Source organism: Anas platyrhynchos, chromosome 2 (assembly GCF_047663525.1).
Source record: "Anas platyrhynchos isolate ZD024472 breed Pekin duck chromosome 2, IASCAAS_PekinDuck_T2T, whole genome shotgun sequence".
NCBI classification, from domain to species: Eukaryota; Metazoa; Chordata; class Aves; order Anseriformes; family Anatidae; genus Anas; species Anas platyrhynchos.
The window spans coordinates 134,073,278-134,089,850 of NC_092588.1; the positions used below are offsets into that span (position 1 = coordinate 134,073,278).

The window sequence follows — 16,573 nt, forward strand, 5'->3', positions numbered from 1 at the left end:
GAAAAAAAAAAAAAAAAAAGAAAAAAAAAAAAGAAAGAAGACGACCAGAGACCAAATCTAAAAAAAAAAAAAAAAAAAAAAAGGCAGGCTGCAACACTCAGATAACATCAGGAAGTCAATTGAGGCAAAGCGGTAAAGAAAGGTTCAATTTCGTTTTTCAGATAACGCCGTACCACGGGACTACTGATGCACTGGTAAACGGCATGGATTAACAACAAGCATTCTCCAGAGCTTAGAGAGACACAAGTTCCAGTGGACTATGCAAATAAAAATAAATAACAAAAATCATCTATGAGCACAAGAGACCTGCTTTAAAAGATCAACTTTTAAGCCAGAAGTATAAAGAACAATTTGCTCTATAGTCCTGTTTTTCTGTTTTAATCCCTTTATTCAAAATGCAACTCCAATAAAAATCCCACTAATCTCTCACATGTTTTTATATCTTGCCATTGGTCGTGTCCGGTGATACCAACTTACTGGGAGATGTTGAACTTGATGAAATCAGCAAAATGCTTTTTCCCATCATTACTGGAAGGATTTCATAGGTAAACTCAAAAATGTTAGCAACTCGATGCATTTTACTAAGTAACTTTGCAATTGAAGTGACGCTGTACAGCACAGAGCGGAATTATTTACCAATATAACCACAGTTTTGAGTACATGACCACACCTGAGCATTCATGCTCTAATTCTCAACAGAGCCAACACAGCTGAGGGACAGGCGGCGAGAGGAACATGTATTTAGGCTACTGGCACGTGTAAAATGTCAGCAGGCTTTGCCTTTGCTGCAAATGAACAGTACCCATCAACAGTTTTATTTTTCTTCAGGTTCTTTTCGAATGTCTCTTCTTAGTCATAAATACTGAAGTAATAGTACTTTTAAAAATGTTTCCTGAATCTTTTTGTATTTTTAAGTATTACTTATAAACTTAGGTCATTCTGTTCATCCTATACAACAAAGTATTTACAAAAAAAAAAACCACCTTCAAACCCTTTTTTTAGATAGCTACTTTGATTGACAAACAGGAAACATTGCTGTGTCTAAGTTTTTGTTAACAGGAAATACTAAAAGGCTATGAATAATCTTTAAGCTAAACCCACTGTCTGTGGGGGTAATGCATGTACATGTATATATGCACAAGGATGTCATCCAACTTTCTTCCCTTTGCCTTTTTTTTTTTGCAAAGTGGCAAAATGCTGCATCTTCTAGATATTTCCTCATTGTTTGAAGTCCAGAAAAATTCAGCTCTGTGACCATGTTCTACAACGAAGCACCATCTGCCATATGGTTCTACAATATTTAATAGTGAAATCCTCATTAACAATTAAATACAAATTATCAACACTGAAAAAGAAGGGATAAAGTTTGAAGACAACTCAAAAAATAACCCAGGACTTCCCTACCTAAATGAGTTTTATGGGAAGGAAAATACATAAGAAACCTCTTCATCCCAGAAATTTATCTGACCCCACTCCACCATAATTACAGGTAGCAATTATGGGCTAAAGTTGCGCCAGGGGTGTTTTAGGTTGGATGTTAGGAAGAACTTCTTTACCAAAAGGGTTGTTAGGCATTGGAACGGGCTGCCCAGGGAAGTGGTGGAGTCACCATCCCTGGAGGTCTTTAAAAGACGTTTAGATGTTGAACTGAGTGATATGGTTTAGTGGAGAACTTGTTAGTGTTAGGTCAGAGGTTGGACTTAGTGAACTTGAGGTCTCTTCCAACCTAGACAATTCTGTGATTCTGTAATTCAAGCTGTATTCAATGAGGTCTTGTTAAAATATCCATGTATGTTTAAACAAGGGTAACTATTACAAGCAGGGAATGTCAAACAGGAACCGCTGCATCACCTTTGGATTTCCAAGACCTTGGATTCTTATTGAAATAGAGAATCATCTAGGCTGGAAAAGACCTTCAAGATCATCAGGCCAACCATCAACATCACCTATCAAGTCCCACCACTAAGACAAGTCATAACACGATAAATAACATGAGAAGTCTCTTAGCATATTTTACAAATGACAAATTTTAAAGAATTAATCTTGGATGCAATTCAGCTGCTTCCTTTGCCAGAGGTCACTATCAGGAACATAATTACTTTTCTGATGTAAATGAAGCCTTAATCACAGAGTGGCTGAGGATGGAAGGGACCTGTGGAGGCCACCTGGTCTGACCCCCCTGGCCAATGGGCTAAGGGTTGGCCACCCAGAGCAGGGTGCCCAGGCCCACATCCAGGTGGCTTCTGAAGCTCTCCAAGGAGCAGAGCCCACAGCCTCTCTGAGCAACCCATGCCAGTGCTCGGTCACCCACACAGCACAGATGTGCTTCCTGATGCTCAGGGGAACCTCCTGTGTTTCAGGTTGTGCCCACTGCCTCTGTCACTGGGCACCATGAAAAGAGCCTGGTTCTGTCCTCTTTGCACCCTCCCTTCAGGTATTACACACTGGAGCAATGATCCCCTGAGCTTTCTGTTTTCCAAGCTCAACAGTCCTGGCTCTCTCAGCCATTCCTCAAAGGTGAGATGCTCCAGCCCATTCACCAACCTAGAGGCCCTGCGTTGGACTCTGCAGTGTGTGCATGTCTCTCTTGCACTGAGAAGCCCAGCATACCCGATGAGGCCTCACCAAGGCTCAGCTGAGGAGAAGGATCACCTCCCTCAACCTGCTGGCACTAGGACACACTGCTTGGTGTCCACCAGGACCCCTTGATCCTTTTCTGCAAGGCTGCTTTCCAGCCAGGCAGCCCCCAGCACGTCCTGGTGCCTGGTGTTGTTCCTCCCTCCTCAGGTGCAGATGATCTTGGCCCTTCATGAAGTTCCCGTCACCCAACTTCTCCATTTTGACAATTTTCAACCTACCTCCTGTCTGTTCATCCAGCCCACAGTTCATCAGCTTTTCCACAAGGATGCTATGTCAAAAGCCTTCCTGAATTGAAAGCAGACAAGCTCCAATGCTCTCCCCTCATCTACCAAGCCAGTCATTTCATAGTAGAAAGTTATCAGGTTGGTCATGTGTGTCTTCTCCATTTTAATGGTCAAGACTTACTGGTAATGACTTTATCACGCACTGGTACTTACAGACAGTAACTTCTAGTAGTCATTTTGGACCTACAGCTACTAAGGATGGAAACTACTTTACTGGCCATAAGGAGAGAAGAAAAAAAAGTTTACAATTCAATTTAAGGGGATTTCCCCCTCCCCAGATCTTAAATATTAACACAAAACAATGTGCAAAATACTAAGAAGGCAGTTTTTAGGTAGCTTTCCAAGTTAATAGAGGGGATAAAACTGAGCAACTACTCCAAAGGAAAAGGGTGGACAAAGACAAATAAAAAGCTGTGTGGTCTGGTAGCTCATGGTCTTTTAAACCAAGAATGTTTCAGTATGGTGTTATTAGTACACTTTGCCAAATTCCTAGCTTATAGCTACTGTTTGTGTGTGTGTGTGTGTGTTTTTTTTTTCCCTAGAGTGCTCAAAATCTCCAATATCAAGAGTTTTCCCTGGTTTGCCCTTACACAGTATTAAAATATTCTAAGTATTTTGTTTAGTAAGTCCATGCACAATAAAGTCTACTGGACAACTACCCACATTGACATTAACATACAGGTACATTTGGCTTCTAGGAAAACAGAGCTATCAGTAAAATACTTGAATATGTCAGAATCCACATACCTAGAGAGTCAAAATATGTCAATATCTGAATATGTCAATCTTAAAAACGACTGCAAACTTATGAAGATGTGAAGATGATTACACGCTGGATAAAACCTTGAGAGGTTCATTTACCATGGAGGCCACGATCTAGATGAATTAGACAGGAATTTGATAGTATGACTTTTAAGAGCCTCTATAGCTCACTGCCTTTAAACAAATAATGTGAATACTAAATGCATAATACGGGAACATTATCAACTAAAAGGCACTAGGCCTACATGCAGCACAGTAAGAATATTAAAAGATATCCTTTCAACAAGAACCAGCATCTTATGCCCTTGAGACCATGCACTGAATAATGAGGTAGATGGAGACTGCAGAGAGGAACATAGGAAAGTTACAGATGTGCACAAGCTAAAAAGCACTGCTGCATGTGCAATAACACAAGGCAAACCTCTCGTAAGAGCTCAATTCCCCATTCACACCTTCCCCTGACTTCATCATATGGAAATACCCGAGCGGGCTGACAGGTCCCCTGGATCGGTTCTGGTGAGCAAAATCAGCTTCTGCTCTCACTGCCCTATGAGAAGGGCACCGGAGAACAACAGGTATCATTTTGTACCATTTAACTGCAGGAATGGCAGGGACTTTTTTTAACAGATTATTCGTGGCCTGCAAATTCAACAGCGCTGAAGGAAATTCCATCCCTCAATGGAATTAATAGACACTGTTAGACAATACAATAGCCTACTAGGAGCATAGGAAAAGAGAAGGAAATTGTCTGTGTCATTGCCTGCCATTACGATGCTTTAATCCTACTTGGAAAATGCTAAATTCCACCTTAAAAGGGGAACACTGCCACTTAGCCCTCAGGTGCTTTTTCTTTATGAATATACCAGAGATGCAATTATGCTCTTTTTCAAGACTTTGCCATCCCTCACTGAGCAAGATAAATTTATTAAGCCCCCTGTTTTATGATGGAACTCACCACAAAAAGGAAAGATTAAGAGCAGCTAGTTGCTGCAGCTCTCCTGCAAGCTCACTGGGCTGAAGCAAAATTCAGCACAGTCCTGATGAAATCTCCTTAGTGAGTTATAAAAAGACTTTCAGAAATTCCCTACCGCTACCAAAATATGTTGCTTCAAGTATCCAGAATGCCATTTCCCGTCCTCACAGCTGCATTACGCCGCGGGTTGCCGCTGTCATTCTGCGCGATCGAGTCGCAGGGTGGCTTTCTCCTGAGCTCTCTCCCTACAAATGAGGGAGTTTGCTGTGAAACTTCTTACCCATACATCCACCTCCACAGCTCAAGTCTGCCCAGTCGCCCGTATTTTACTGCAATGCTTCTATGCAATGGTAGGCTTCCCCACTTGCTGCCATAAGCAAGTGTCATTAGCATGCTCCCACTTCCAAAAAGAGAACTACTGAAATTTTTAACAAGGTCTTCCATCTCCTCAAAGGCAGATACTAATTTAGTCTGACATATGCTACCTCTCATAAATCCATCCACATGTATTCCATTTTTCCATTTGCCTCCCTGCCTTCAATTATTCTTTTTAAAGTTTCTTCTATTGCTTTGCTACAGAAGAAAAAAAAAAATTAAGAATTTTCAAGCTGCCAGAACCACCTCTACTACTCTATTCTAAAAAATAGCTGCTGCATTTGCTCTTTTGCAGTTAAATTACCATCTCTGTTTTGATACTGCTGTTAGTTCTGTGTGTTTTGAAATGTTTGCTACAAGACTTTCTGAAATACAGCTTCCTCCCTCCAGCCCCCATCAAACGTGAGCACTGGGAACTTTAGACTTCATCTTCGTTTCACTCGAAGAATTTCCACTGTCAGAGTTTCTTCCCATACACCCTTATTTCAGTCTTAATCGTGACCCTATGTGCAACATGACCAACTGCATCAAAAATGAAGGCAAAACATTCATATAAACCAGGGATGATAGTTCTAATCACAACCTCCTGCTTACTGCATAAAACCCCGCTTCCTGTCCTGTTTTGTAGTTAACAGATAAAAAGCTTTCTATTTCTTGGATTATTTTCCTTTACAAGGTCAAACTCAGCTTGATTTCTGGCAAGATCCTATTCACACTTTAAAACTTCTGAACTATCTGACAACTTTCATTTTTTCAAACAACCCCTTTTGCCACTCCTTGCAAATTCTTGGCTAGCTTCTGATATTCTCCTTGGCTGACTTTTCTTTTAGTCGGGTCCGTGATTCTTCTGCTCGTGTACTCTGCCATTTCCTGGGATGCAAATCCAAATACAGGTTTTCTAATTCTGAATCATGGAGGTTCCAAGAACCCAACCTTAATTCCCTTAGCTCTTTGTTTCACCTAATTTCAGTCTATTTCCCTACAGCTTTCAGTCTGCACTTCCGAAATTCAAAACCTTTAATTGGAAAACCCTTTAAATTTAAACCGCGTAAACCTCTGATTCATTCAACCAACCACTCAATGTAAACTTGGTTTCTACAAACGGCTCTTCTCGAATGTCCCCAGTGATTGTAAACCCAAGATCTAAGGAACATTATTTCTGTTTAGTTCAGCAACTGTGTGTGAACACTGCATCCAGGAATAACCAGTCCCTAGACCTAGTAATGAAATTAAACTCTCCACAATATATTGGGCTAGAATAACAGCTTAATTGTATTTACTGTATTCCAATATAATTTCCTGAATATTTAATGTAAGAAAACTTGTCTGCACCTGAAATTACCATGTGCAGAAGACTGATTCAGTGAAAACATACAACCCCACCTCAATAATGCACTTCACATGAGATAACCATGTAGGAGAGACTTGTGCTGGAATGTCTTATCCCTTCCTCGTTGTTCTTCACCTGAGAGCATCCACTCTTCGAATGCTTCGTATTTACAGGAAAATATTTATCGTTCCTTTCCCTGACAAAAGATATTAAAGGTTCTGCCAAGATTTCTCATAACAAACGTAATTAAAACATAAAGCCAGGTCCCAGAAATGCTCTATATATTGTACCACCAGCACAAAGAAGTTTTAAGTTGTTAACTTTTACAAATAATGAAAGTTAGCATCACAATCTCTGATAACAACACAACACAACCTACTGTATTACTACCCTGTCTGTAGAGTTCCCTATGCCTGAAAAAATGCATAAACTCATGTTATGTGCCAGAATATGCATAGCTCAAGCTACCCAAACAATAGCTCAGTATCTCAAACTACTTTACAAACGGGGATTAATAGAGTTGTTAAACATCTTGCTGTCCATTTTACAGAGCTCAAATACCAGCATAAAGGGTTCAGTGACTTATTCAATATTACAAGAGAAATCAGTGCCAGAGCCCGAGGCTATTTAATTCCTAGTTTCGTGCTTCAGCCAAAACCACCTTCCCTCTCCTAATGCTGTAACCAAAGCATGGACACAGGAGCTAGAGTGGAGAAGCAAATTTAAGGAAAAAGCAAAAATCCCTTTGTGATTTCAGAAGGACGCTACGCATCTTTATTTATCTGTAAAGATTCTTAAGCAACCCACTCAAAAACAGATGAATTTCTCAGATTCTGTACTCATTTTAAATATAACATAGCCTGCAGATCCTTCTGCAAGTCCTGCCTTTGACATCCACCTCCCAGAAGTGCCCTAACTCATGCCAGGACTACTTCATTTAGAGAATCATAGGCTCACTGAGCCTGGCAGGGAGATGTGGAGATCATCCAAATTCAGCTCCGTATTCACTTAATCGAAACACGAATAGAAGTATGAGCAAGGCAGGAGCCTGGGACTGTAAAATGCTTGTGGACAGGTTAACTCTGACGTATGACTTCCTGATCCAAAACAATTCATCAACATCTTAACAGCCATGGGTAAATACCATACTAAATGTTGAATCAGCCAAGAAGTATTTCCTTTCTCAACACCAAGACTTGAAAATGTTTTCAGCATACCTTATTTTGATGTTTATTAGATAAAGAATAATAATATTTTGGAGAGTAATGATTTCCAAAGTAATTATAGTGTCAAATTGTTTCAGACTCATTCTTCACCATAATTCACAAACCTGAATATGTTTTAATGAGAGAAATGGGGAATAACTATAGTAAAAAATTGCTCCTTCAACTGATTTTTAAATTAAAAAACAAACAAAAAAAGAACAGCATACAGTTCCTAAGAAATTTCAAGACAACTTCAGTAAATACAACTGTCATTTATACTTTACACTAAACTACGGTCATGGTACTTCTTGTAAAACCTCTTCAAAGGCTCACTTGAAAAAAAAAAAAAAAAAAAAAAGAGAAAAGCACGAATTCAGATTCCTAAAGAAAATGTGAACCAAACACAATCCAGAAAACTGAAATGCCATACTCACCTTGCACCACAGAAGAGAGAAAGAAGCTATGAAGCACTCACAAGTGCTTACAACCCCTTTGTGTAAAACTAGTCGAAGCATGGAGGAGACATCTGCAATATCCCTTCCATTCCTGTTAGCTTCCCTTATCACTAGGGACACCCCTCGTCCCACCACAAGTTGCCCTCCCCAAGCCCCTCAACCAGGCAGGACAAAGTCAGAGCAGCAGAAACTTGCACAAGGAGGGTCAGCAGCAGACACCAAACAGCTTTAAATGGTTCAACACGTACCTTGTGCCAGAAAGAGGGCACTAACTGAAGGTGTAGCCATCAGCTACCAAGGTATCAGACTTGGGGGAAGAAAGAGAGGTGAGCATTCATCTTCCACCCTAATTCCATCCAGGACAGAGGAAGGATGGCTCATAAATATTTATGATTTGGACAATTAATACACTCCCAGGTGCCAAAGCATGCAGAGATACAAGGTAATAAATTGTGCACTGCTGGCCAACCTGCCCAATTAGCCTGCAACGTTTAGGAAGCAGCAAATTTTGTGTCCAGAGCAGGGCTATGAAGCTGGTGAAGGGCTTGGAGCACAAGTCCTGTGAGGAGCGGCTGAGGGAACTGGGGTTGTTCAGTCTGGAGAAGAGGAGACTCAGGGGAGACATTATTGCTCTCTACAATTACATCAAAGGAGACCGTAATGAGGTGGAGGTCAGTTTCTTCTCCCAAGCAAGAAGCCACAGGAGAAGAGGAAATGGCTTCAGGTTGAACCAGGGGAGGTTTAGGTTGGATATTAGGAAAAATTTCTTTACTGAAAGGGTTGACAGTCATTGGAGCAGGCTGCCCAGGGAAGTGCTAGTGTCACCATCCCTGGAGATATTTAAAAGACATGTGGATAAGGTGCTAAGGGACGTGGTTTAGTGGTGGGCTTGGCAGTGCTGGGTTCATGGCTGGAAGAGATCTCCAAGATCATCAAGTCCAACCTCAATGCTTCTGTGACTCTTCAGCGCCAAACCCCAGTCAACTCTGCAAAACTCAACTAAAGACCAATAAAACACAGGATTTCTGCTTTTGTTTTCATAGAAAACCATCCTGGAAAAAACAAAAACAAACAAAAAAACCACACACATTTGGTTGTATTTTTGCACAACCGCTCACACCAGTGATGCGACGCTCCAAATACCAAGAAATTCCCCAAGCCTGCAGTGACCCCCGGGCAGCCACCTACTCCAACACAGACAAGATCAGCAACCGTAACACACAGTCCTAGAGCAGAGCACGGGATCCGTGACAGGGAAATTACAGGCTCCAACAGAGCAGAATTGCAAGTAACCCTTGACTTGAGCGCTTCTCTTCACAGCAAGTTCCTAAATAAGTTTCCTGCTCAGGCAATAAACAGGATTCAATCTTGATCAGTGTGATAAATAGAATGTTATCTGTTCGTCCTCCTGCCTATATTTCAGTACTTCTCATAGTCCAAAGCATCTCCACTTATGGGAAAAAAGGCCTCCCCTAAATGCTAACAGAATCTCCTTCCATCTCTTTGCTCTTCCATCTTAGCACTCTTCTCATTTATTTCTTAAACATCTACCTGAAAATTCCCTTGAAAAAATAGTTTAACCATCACCGATTTAAAGACATTTATGCTGTCGAGACCCTTGAGTGGCACTCACTACCCACTCGTTTCGCAGGATACACATTCAAATGCCAATTCTGTTAATTATTTCAGAGCTCACCTGTAGAAGGAGAGAGGAGGAACAATACCGTGAAATTCGCACTAAACATCTCAAGTTTGGATTGGACTTTTAATACTGCTGTGCAGCAGAGTAGCTGAGCACAAATTGCTCCATTTTAACACAGGCAAATTGGTTTTCAGCAGTTCAGAAAATACTCCTAAGTTGCTTTGGGTTTTTTCTCTCTCAGTTATACTATGGGTAAGACAACTAAGAAAAGTATTAACAAAAGACATTATGCACAGTAACACATTAAGTTGTCAAGAATGGAAAAATTCTTACACAGTTACTGTCTCTTTGGCTAGTGAGCATCATTTCCATGCGCTGGGCAGCTGAAGAGAGTGATCTGCTAAATCTGTATGCCAAAAGTGCGAGACGGGACAGAGCACAAGTCCCCACTGACCACTGACACATACTTGCTGGACAGAAACTGCTTATCAAAGATGGATGTTGACCTCCTAGCAGCGTGCTGAATTAGCAAAGCTGTCAAAGAGGCAACGCGGGATCCCAGAGGACCACAAGCTCCCCAGGACCCGCAGGGTTTTCCCCAGATCCCTGCCCACACGGGTGCCGTGGCCGAGGGAGTCACGGAGTGCAGGAGAAGAGGGAGAAGGCTAGGCAAAAGTAGCTTTTCATTTTCCACAGCTTCTGCTGTGCTTCTTCCTCTTAGCGAAGCCTTCCTCGAGGTCTCACTTCTGCTTTCTCCACGTGCCCAGTGGATTGCACGTGTCTGCGGCGCCTGGGACAAAAAGCACTCGCATGGGATCTCCCAACCTCTTCCACACTTCTCTCTACATGCAGCTTTTATTCTGTCTTCCTGCCATCTACAATGCTAAAATAATTAAAGCAATGATTCTTTTACTTTGGGTAAGCTCGTTAAGAATGCTCTATTCCTAAAGCCATGACAAATGGACTCTCTCATTACTTCAACAAACAATTGATGGACTGTTACTATCACTTGATAATACATAACATGAAATAAATATAGCACAAAGATCTCAAGAAGAAAATTGTTTTATCTAAATAAAAAGAGAATATTCTTGTAACACTTGGGCATGATAGCATAATTCAGACAGCCTGCAGTAATACACCAAAGCAGCAACATCACTGTTAGCTCTTTCGAAACTGGAAAAGCAACAAATCTTAACATCAAGAATAGTATCAGTGTAGTTGCTTTCTGAATTCTTATACTGTGGAACTGTAATAAATATTATAAAGCAACTTCTATGCATGATTGATAAACTTTTCAGAAGGCAGAAACATCATCTTGTCTGTTCGGACAGCCTAAGGGGGAAGGGGAGGGAGGGGGGAACTTCCATAATCCTTTGTAATACAAGTTGTCTCTACTTCATCTCCAAAAAATTTAAAGAAAACGGTCTAGTTTAATTACATGAATAATCCAGAGGGAGCACAAACACTGTTTGAATTCTTGGTGAATGACACAAGCCTGAATAAAATACTAACAACAACAACAAAATCCATCGTCTTGGCTCTGGAAATTTGTTTCAGTGTAAAAAATGGTATTTTACAAGCTCAAAGAACACAAGACCATTCACCTTCCTCCACCCCCCTAATAAACAAACATGGAAACCTGGTTACTTCATTCAGATTAAGAAAATATGCAAACATATATACCTTACCCTAACACAAACCACAGATGGTGATAAAGCAGACTTTGCAAATCACATTCCCTCATGTTCAGCAGTGACACTTGTTAGTTGATTTAATAATTTTCATTAATAAATCCGCACAATAACAGTAAAGTGCATCTGAATAAAAGATTTTTAATGTAAGAATGTGTACATTTCAAGTACTCCACCATATCTGGCTTTTTCAAGAGCCATTTCTGGAAAAATGACTATGTTTTTGCATTGTGCACTTGAGACCATTTGCACCGCTTGGAAATAAAATGCTTTTATAACACATCCCTGAGACTCAGTAGTCAAATGCTGGTATAACAAAGCACAGCTAGGTATTCCTTCCTAGCTGGAAATACCCCAAACAGCCCACATTCTTAGCCGTAATTTCAAGGTACTTAAAAAGAAAGCAGAAAGAACTCTGCAACAAACCCAGCCAGGTATTTTAACCAAGTGGTTTTTACCTTTCTGTAGCCTCTCACTTGCACTGACATATACTAAACATAAATTAGGGTTTAGTAAAGTTTAGAAGAGTGAAGATGCTACTAGAAAAGACAAGAGCAATTGAGAAAGGACAGTGACGGCCCTCTGCTAGTGAGGGAGAACCACTCTACAACAGTACACTACATCTCATGACGCAGTGTTTAAGCACAGTGACTTTAAAGAACATCTGAGGAGAGCCGAAGAAAAGCCATCTGATCTAAAGAAGGCACAATTTCAGATGAGAAAAAACACAACGACCAGCACAAAGGCCACCAAATACCCCCTTCTATGTTTCACCGTGTGATTATAGTTGAGTCGCGTAAGTCAAAACATGCATGTTAAAATTCTCAGAGTTCATAAGCCTTGCTGTCAGTCCCAATTTCTGTGAGCTCAGTCAGCCATCAAGTAGCCTAGGAAATGACACAAGCTCATCAGAGCTCAGCTTCCTTACTTCATTTAAGGTTACGCTTGCTGGCTGACTGTAATAAAACCATATACCAAGAGATCCTCTGCAATCTTTTCAGAGCCAAATTTAACTGTCAAAGCGTACCTCATAAAAAGCTGTGTTTGAAAATCAACCAAACCGCAGAAAAAAGAACGTAGGAAACTTTACCTTAATCGGAGCACGGCTGAACTGTATTTTTCTGTTGGCTGGGATTTCGTCTTCATCTGGCAATCCATTAATTTCAGAGTATTCCATATCAGGCTCGTAACAGTTATTTTCGTCACTGTCATCCTGATCATCCTGTTCGGTACCTGTCTCTCCCCAGTCCGAGTTATACCTCGATCGTACCCTATACACATTGTAGTCAGAGTGCATGTACACATGGGAACTCTGAAAATTATTCACATCTTCATGCACTTCTTTTTCACTTGCATCATCATAATGGGTCTCGGTGGCATCCGAAACGGCATCTGCTGCTAAATCTGAAACTAAATTTCTCGGTGTTTCTGCAGCTTCAGGCCTATCAGCGATGCCCTCTGCATGTTCTGACAGTTCCTTTGGTCGCAAGGCAATTTCTGCATCTGTTTTTGACTTACTCCTCGCAGAACTGTCCACACATCTTTCACTGTCAAGTACCGACTCCTGTTGACTCCCCACGGAGCTCTCACCAGGGTCAGCACTTGCTTCTGCATTCTTTTTTATTTCTTCAGTGGTTTTTGAACCTGACGGCGTGCCTGTAGACACCTTCTGTCGCGGTGCTGACGGCGCGCTATTCTGCTGAGAGTGCTCAACAGACATGGGGCCTGCAGCCGCTTTGGCTGGCGGAGACCACGTGCTGGCATCCTTCAGGGGACTGAAGCCCTCGAGGTTTGCAACAGGGGAGGAGATATTTGCGACAGTGGAGGAGAGGTTTAGCGGGTAGTGACCAGTTACCGAGTACTCTTCGTTGTTCTCTGCCTTTTCCAGAACGATTACGTTGTGTGCGTCAGCGTTCTCAAACACGGCGCTGAGCTGACTCACCGTTGGGGAGACGGTCTCAGTCCTGGGGCTCAGGCTGTCCAGGGAATCGGTGCTGCCCCTGTGAGACTTGGAGCTGCACCACTCATCCGCGAGCTCGGTGGACGCCGCTTTCTCTTTCTTTGGGGAATAGCGATTGGAGGGGCCCGTCTCGTGAGCGTTTCGCTCAAACATCTTCCGAGTTTCAGTAAACTTGGAGTAAGAAGGGCCATCGTGGATAGTATCGAACCTACTAATCCTTTCCGAAACGGAAGATTCCAACTTTACAATTGAACCGTCTGTTTTTTCTACAAATTCTTTGGGCCTGATTCGTCTTTGAGGCGATGGAGGGCCACCCTTCCCCCTGGTTTTGGGGGCAACTCCAGCGCTCTCCGTGGGCTCCATGCCCATCTGCATAAACAAGTTCTTAATCCTATTGACATTTGAGCCATATTTCCTTCCCCTGCTCTGAGAGGCCTCTCCTTCCTCTTTCGTTTTTTGGTCTCCATCTGATTTCGGTTTGTCAAAGGTGCTTTTCAGCGCCTGGAACTCAGTCCTGTAAGCATTCCTGTGAGGAGAGGCACTCCGGAGGGTCGACCTCTCTCCCGAGGACTCCGTTTTCATCATGTTTACTTCAGGGCTGCAAAACCAGCTCACATAGTTTCCCCGGTGCCGCTCTCAGTCAGCTGCTACAACCGAGATCCTGCTCGGGAAGGGTTTTCCTCAGGAGGCAGTGCCCTGCAGCAGGGCCATCCTCGGGAGAAGCTCTGGAGGCAGGTCCCTAAGCACACGCAGGACGGAGGGCTTCGGAGGGCAGCAGCAGCTTCAACCTGCAACAGAAAGCAGGGTTCCCTGAACCGGCAGGCACTTGCGCTTCCCTAAATCTCAGCCCTGATTTCCCTTCACGGTTATTCGACAGATTTTACAAAAGAAGCGGAAAAAAAATAATAAAATAAAATAAAATAAAATGCCAATCTCACGCTACACCGACACGTGGAAACTTGTCAGCCCAAAACTTTTGCACGCGGAGACATTTGCGAGCCGGGGGGGCATCGCTCCGCAGTGCCCGGCTCACAAAGAAGGACGGTGCCACGGGCAGGCAAGCAGAGGCAGCACGGAAACGCTCCTCCTGACAGCGAATTTTTCCAAAAAATTAAAAAAAAAAAAAAAAAAAGCCACGAACGCCCGAGTTACTCACGAATAACCATGGCAATGCGCGCATCGAGCGAGATGGAGAGATTCATGCAAGCGCGGCGGCTCCGCTTCCCCAGCTCTCTCCGGGAAATGGTAGCGGTGCCATCAAAGGCGAGGCTCTCCCCCCCAAAAAAAACGGGGCTGGCAGCTCGGGGAGCTGCACCCAAACTCCCCGCAGCAGCCGCAGAAAGGAGCCGGGGGTCGCGGCCGCCCCCGGAGCCCATCCCGGTGCCTGCGGGGCTCCGTCCCCGTCCCCGTCCCCCCCCCCCGCCGCCCATTTCCTCGCCCCCGCTGTGCCGCTGGCTGCGGGCAGCCAAGTTCAGCCCCGGAGCCCCCCGCACAGCCGCAGCGCTCCCCTCCCGCACCGCCAGCACCTTGCGGCGGGGCCCCGGGGAACAAAAGCCCGGTGCTGGGGGGCTCTCCCCGCTGCCTTACCCGGCCGCCCGCTCCTCCTCCTCCTCCTCCACCTCCTCGGCGGCTCTGCGGAGAGCTGACGGCAGCCGCCAGCCGCCCCAACGCCATTGCAGGCGGCCGGGGCCGCCGAGCGGGGGGGGAGGAAGAGGAGGAGGAGGAGGAAGGAGGAGGAGGAGGAGAAGCCGCCGCGCCCCGCCGCAGCCGCCCCCTTCCCTCCCTGCCTCCCTTCGCCTGGCACGGCTCGGCCCGGCCGCTGACAGGTGCCTCACCTCCGGGGCTAGGGAGAAAGAGCGAGGCAGCAGGCGGCCGGCAGCCCTGCCGGGTGGGCACCGCCGCCCTCAGCTCCCCCCGCCCCCGGCCAGGCTCGGAGCCGGGGTGCGCAGGGCGAGGAGGGGAAGGCTGCGGGGCGGGAGGGGCGGCTGTGGAGCCGGCCGCCTTCCCTCGCCGCTGCGCCCAGCCAGCCACTGAACCCTGCCGACACGCAGGGGAAATGCGGCCGCAGCGCTCAGCAGCTGCTGGAGGGGACAGGAGGGGACAAGGGGGACGTGTGGGGGACCGGGCAACTCACAGCTGGCGGCCCCATAACCTGCTGGCCCCCCACCACCCACAGGGAGCCTCTAGGTGATGGGTAAAACCGGCAGGTAATCGCCTAGCGACTCCCAGGGAAAGTTCATTAAGCTAATTGCAGGGAAACGGCCTGGAAAAGTAGTTGCGTAAACATCCGGAAAAAAAAATAATAAAAAAAAATATATATTTTTTTTAAAAAGGCCTGGAGATGTGCGAATTGTGCAAAATAATTATTAGGCAGACGGAATGATGGAGGTGCCAGGGACTGCAAATGAAGACATCGGGTGTACAGCCCTGCAGACTTAATTCATTAGCTTAATGAGACTGAAGCATGGCGGCTACACCCTTAAGTGCTCACAGGTGTCGGTCTCTGGTTAATCTAATTGGCACCAAGGGTGTGCAGCTCAAAATGTTCCCCTCCATATCCAGCACGCTGAAATTGACAGGAAAGCTGCAAACCTTTTAATCGTGGGCTGTGGCTTGGCTTCCCTTGGGATGCAAGGAGAGGGGCAGGGCAAGAAGCCAGGGGGTGTCCACTGCCCTGGGGGCTGCTGAGCATCGCCATGGCATGGCAGAAGGGTGAGGGAACGCTGGTTTCACGGCTTCTTGTGGTGAGGAGACCTGTGGTGGTTGCCTGCACCAGCACGAGAACTATTTCAACTCACCAGGATACCCCCTGTTAAATGCCAAAGCATCAGAGAGTACCGCAGATCTGAGGATCCTGGCAGGGCCCTTCTGTTGGTGTGATTTTGTAGCAAAAAGCCTGTAAGAATACCAAGAGAGCTGCTTGACTCTTGAAGAGACAGAGAACTTCAAGTCTCCTTGAAGAGGAATAGGGACACAGAGCAGAAATTTGAACATTTTGTTTCCTTTGTGATTTTATACTGAATATGCAGAGTGCTTGAAGATCTTAGCATGTACAAGATGTGTATCTGGAAGAGTTTTATAATTTACATTCACAAGCAAAAAAAGTGACACAAGCAAACACTAAATGAGATGAAATAATTGAAGCAATTTTAAAAAGACTAATTAGCACCTAATTATGTAAAGATATCCACGACCATAAATGTTGTTTAAATTATTTTTACAGTAGAAATTTGGCAAACAAAATGGACATTTC

General features: G+C 44.3%; 1 protein-coding gene across 6 annotated transcripts in view; it reads right to left on the minus strand.

Annotated features, from left to right (window-relative positions):
* The window catches only part of PPP1R9A (protein phosphatase 1 regulatory subunit 9A), a 147,457-nt gene extending 132,059 nt beyond the window's left edge, over window positions 1–15,398 (minus strand). For 3 of the 6 annotated variants that reach the window (XM_027450815.3, XM_027450814.3, XM_027450813.3), the window contains exons 1-2: window positions 14,908–15,046; window positions 12,451–14,108 (exon numbers count right to left, since the gene is read on the minus strand). In XM_027450815.3, coding sequence (XP_027306616.2) covers window positions 12,451–13,905 — 1,455 coding nt within the window. In that variant the 5' untranslated portion in view covers window positions 13,906–14,108; window positions 14,908–15,046. Of the gene's footprint in view, window positions 1–12,450; window positions 14,109–14,476; window positions 14,677–14,907; window positions 15,048–15,155 lie in introns of those variants that run through there. The other 3 variants (XM_027450811.3, XM_027450810.3, XM_021279668.4) reach the window with 3 other exon arrangements.
* Window positions 15,399–16,573: the final 1,175 nt, after the last annotated feature.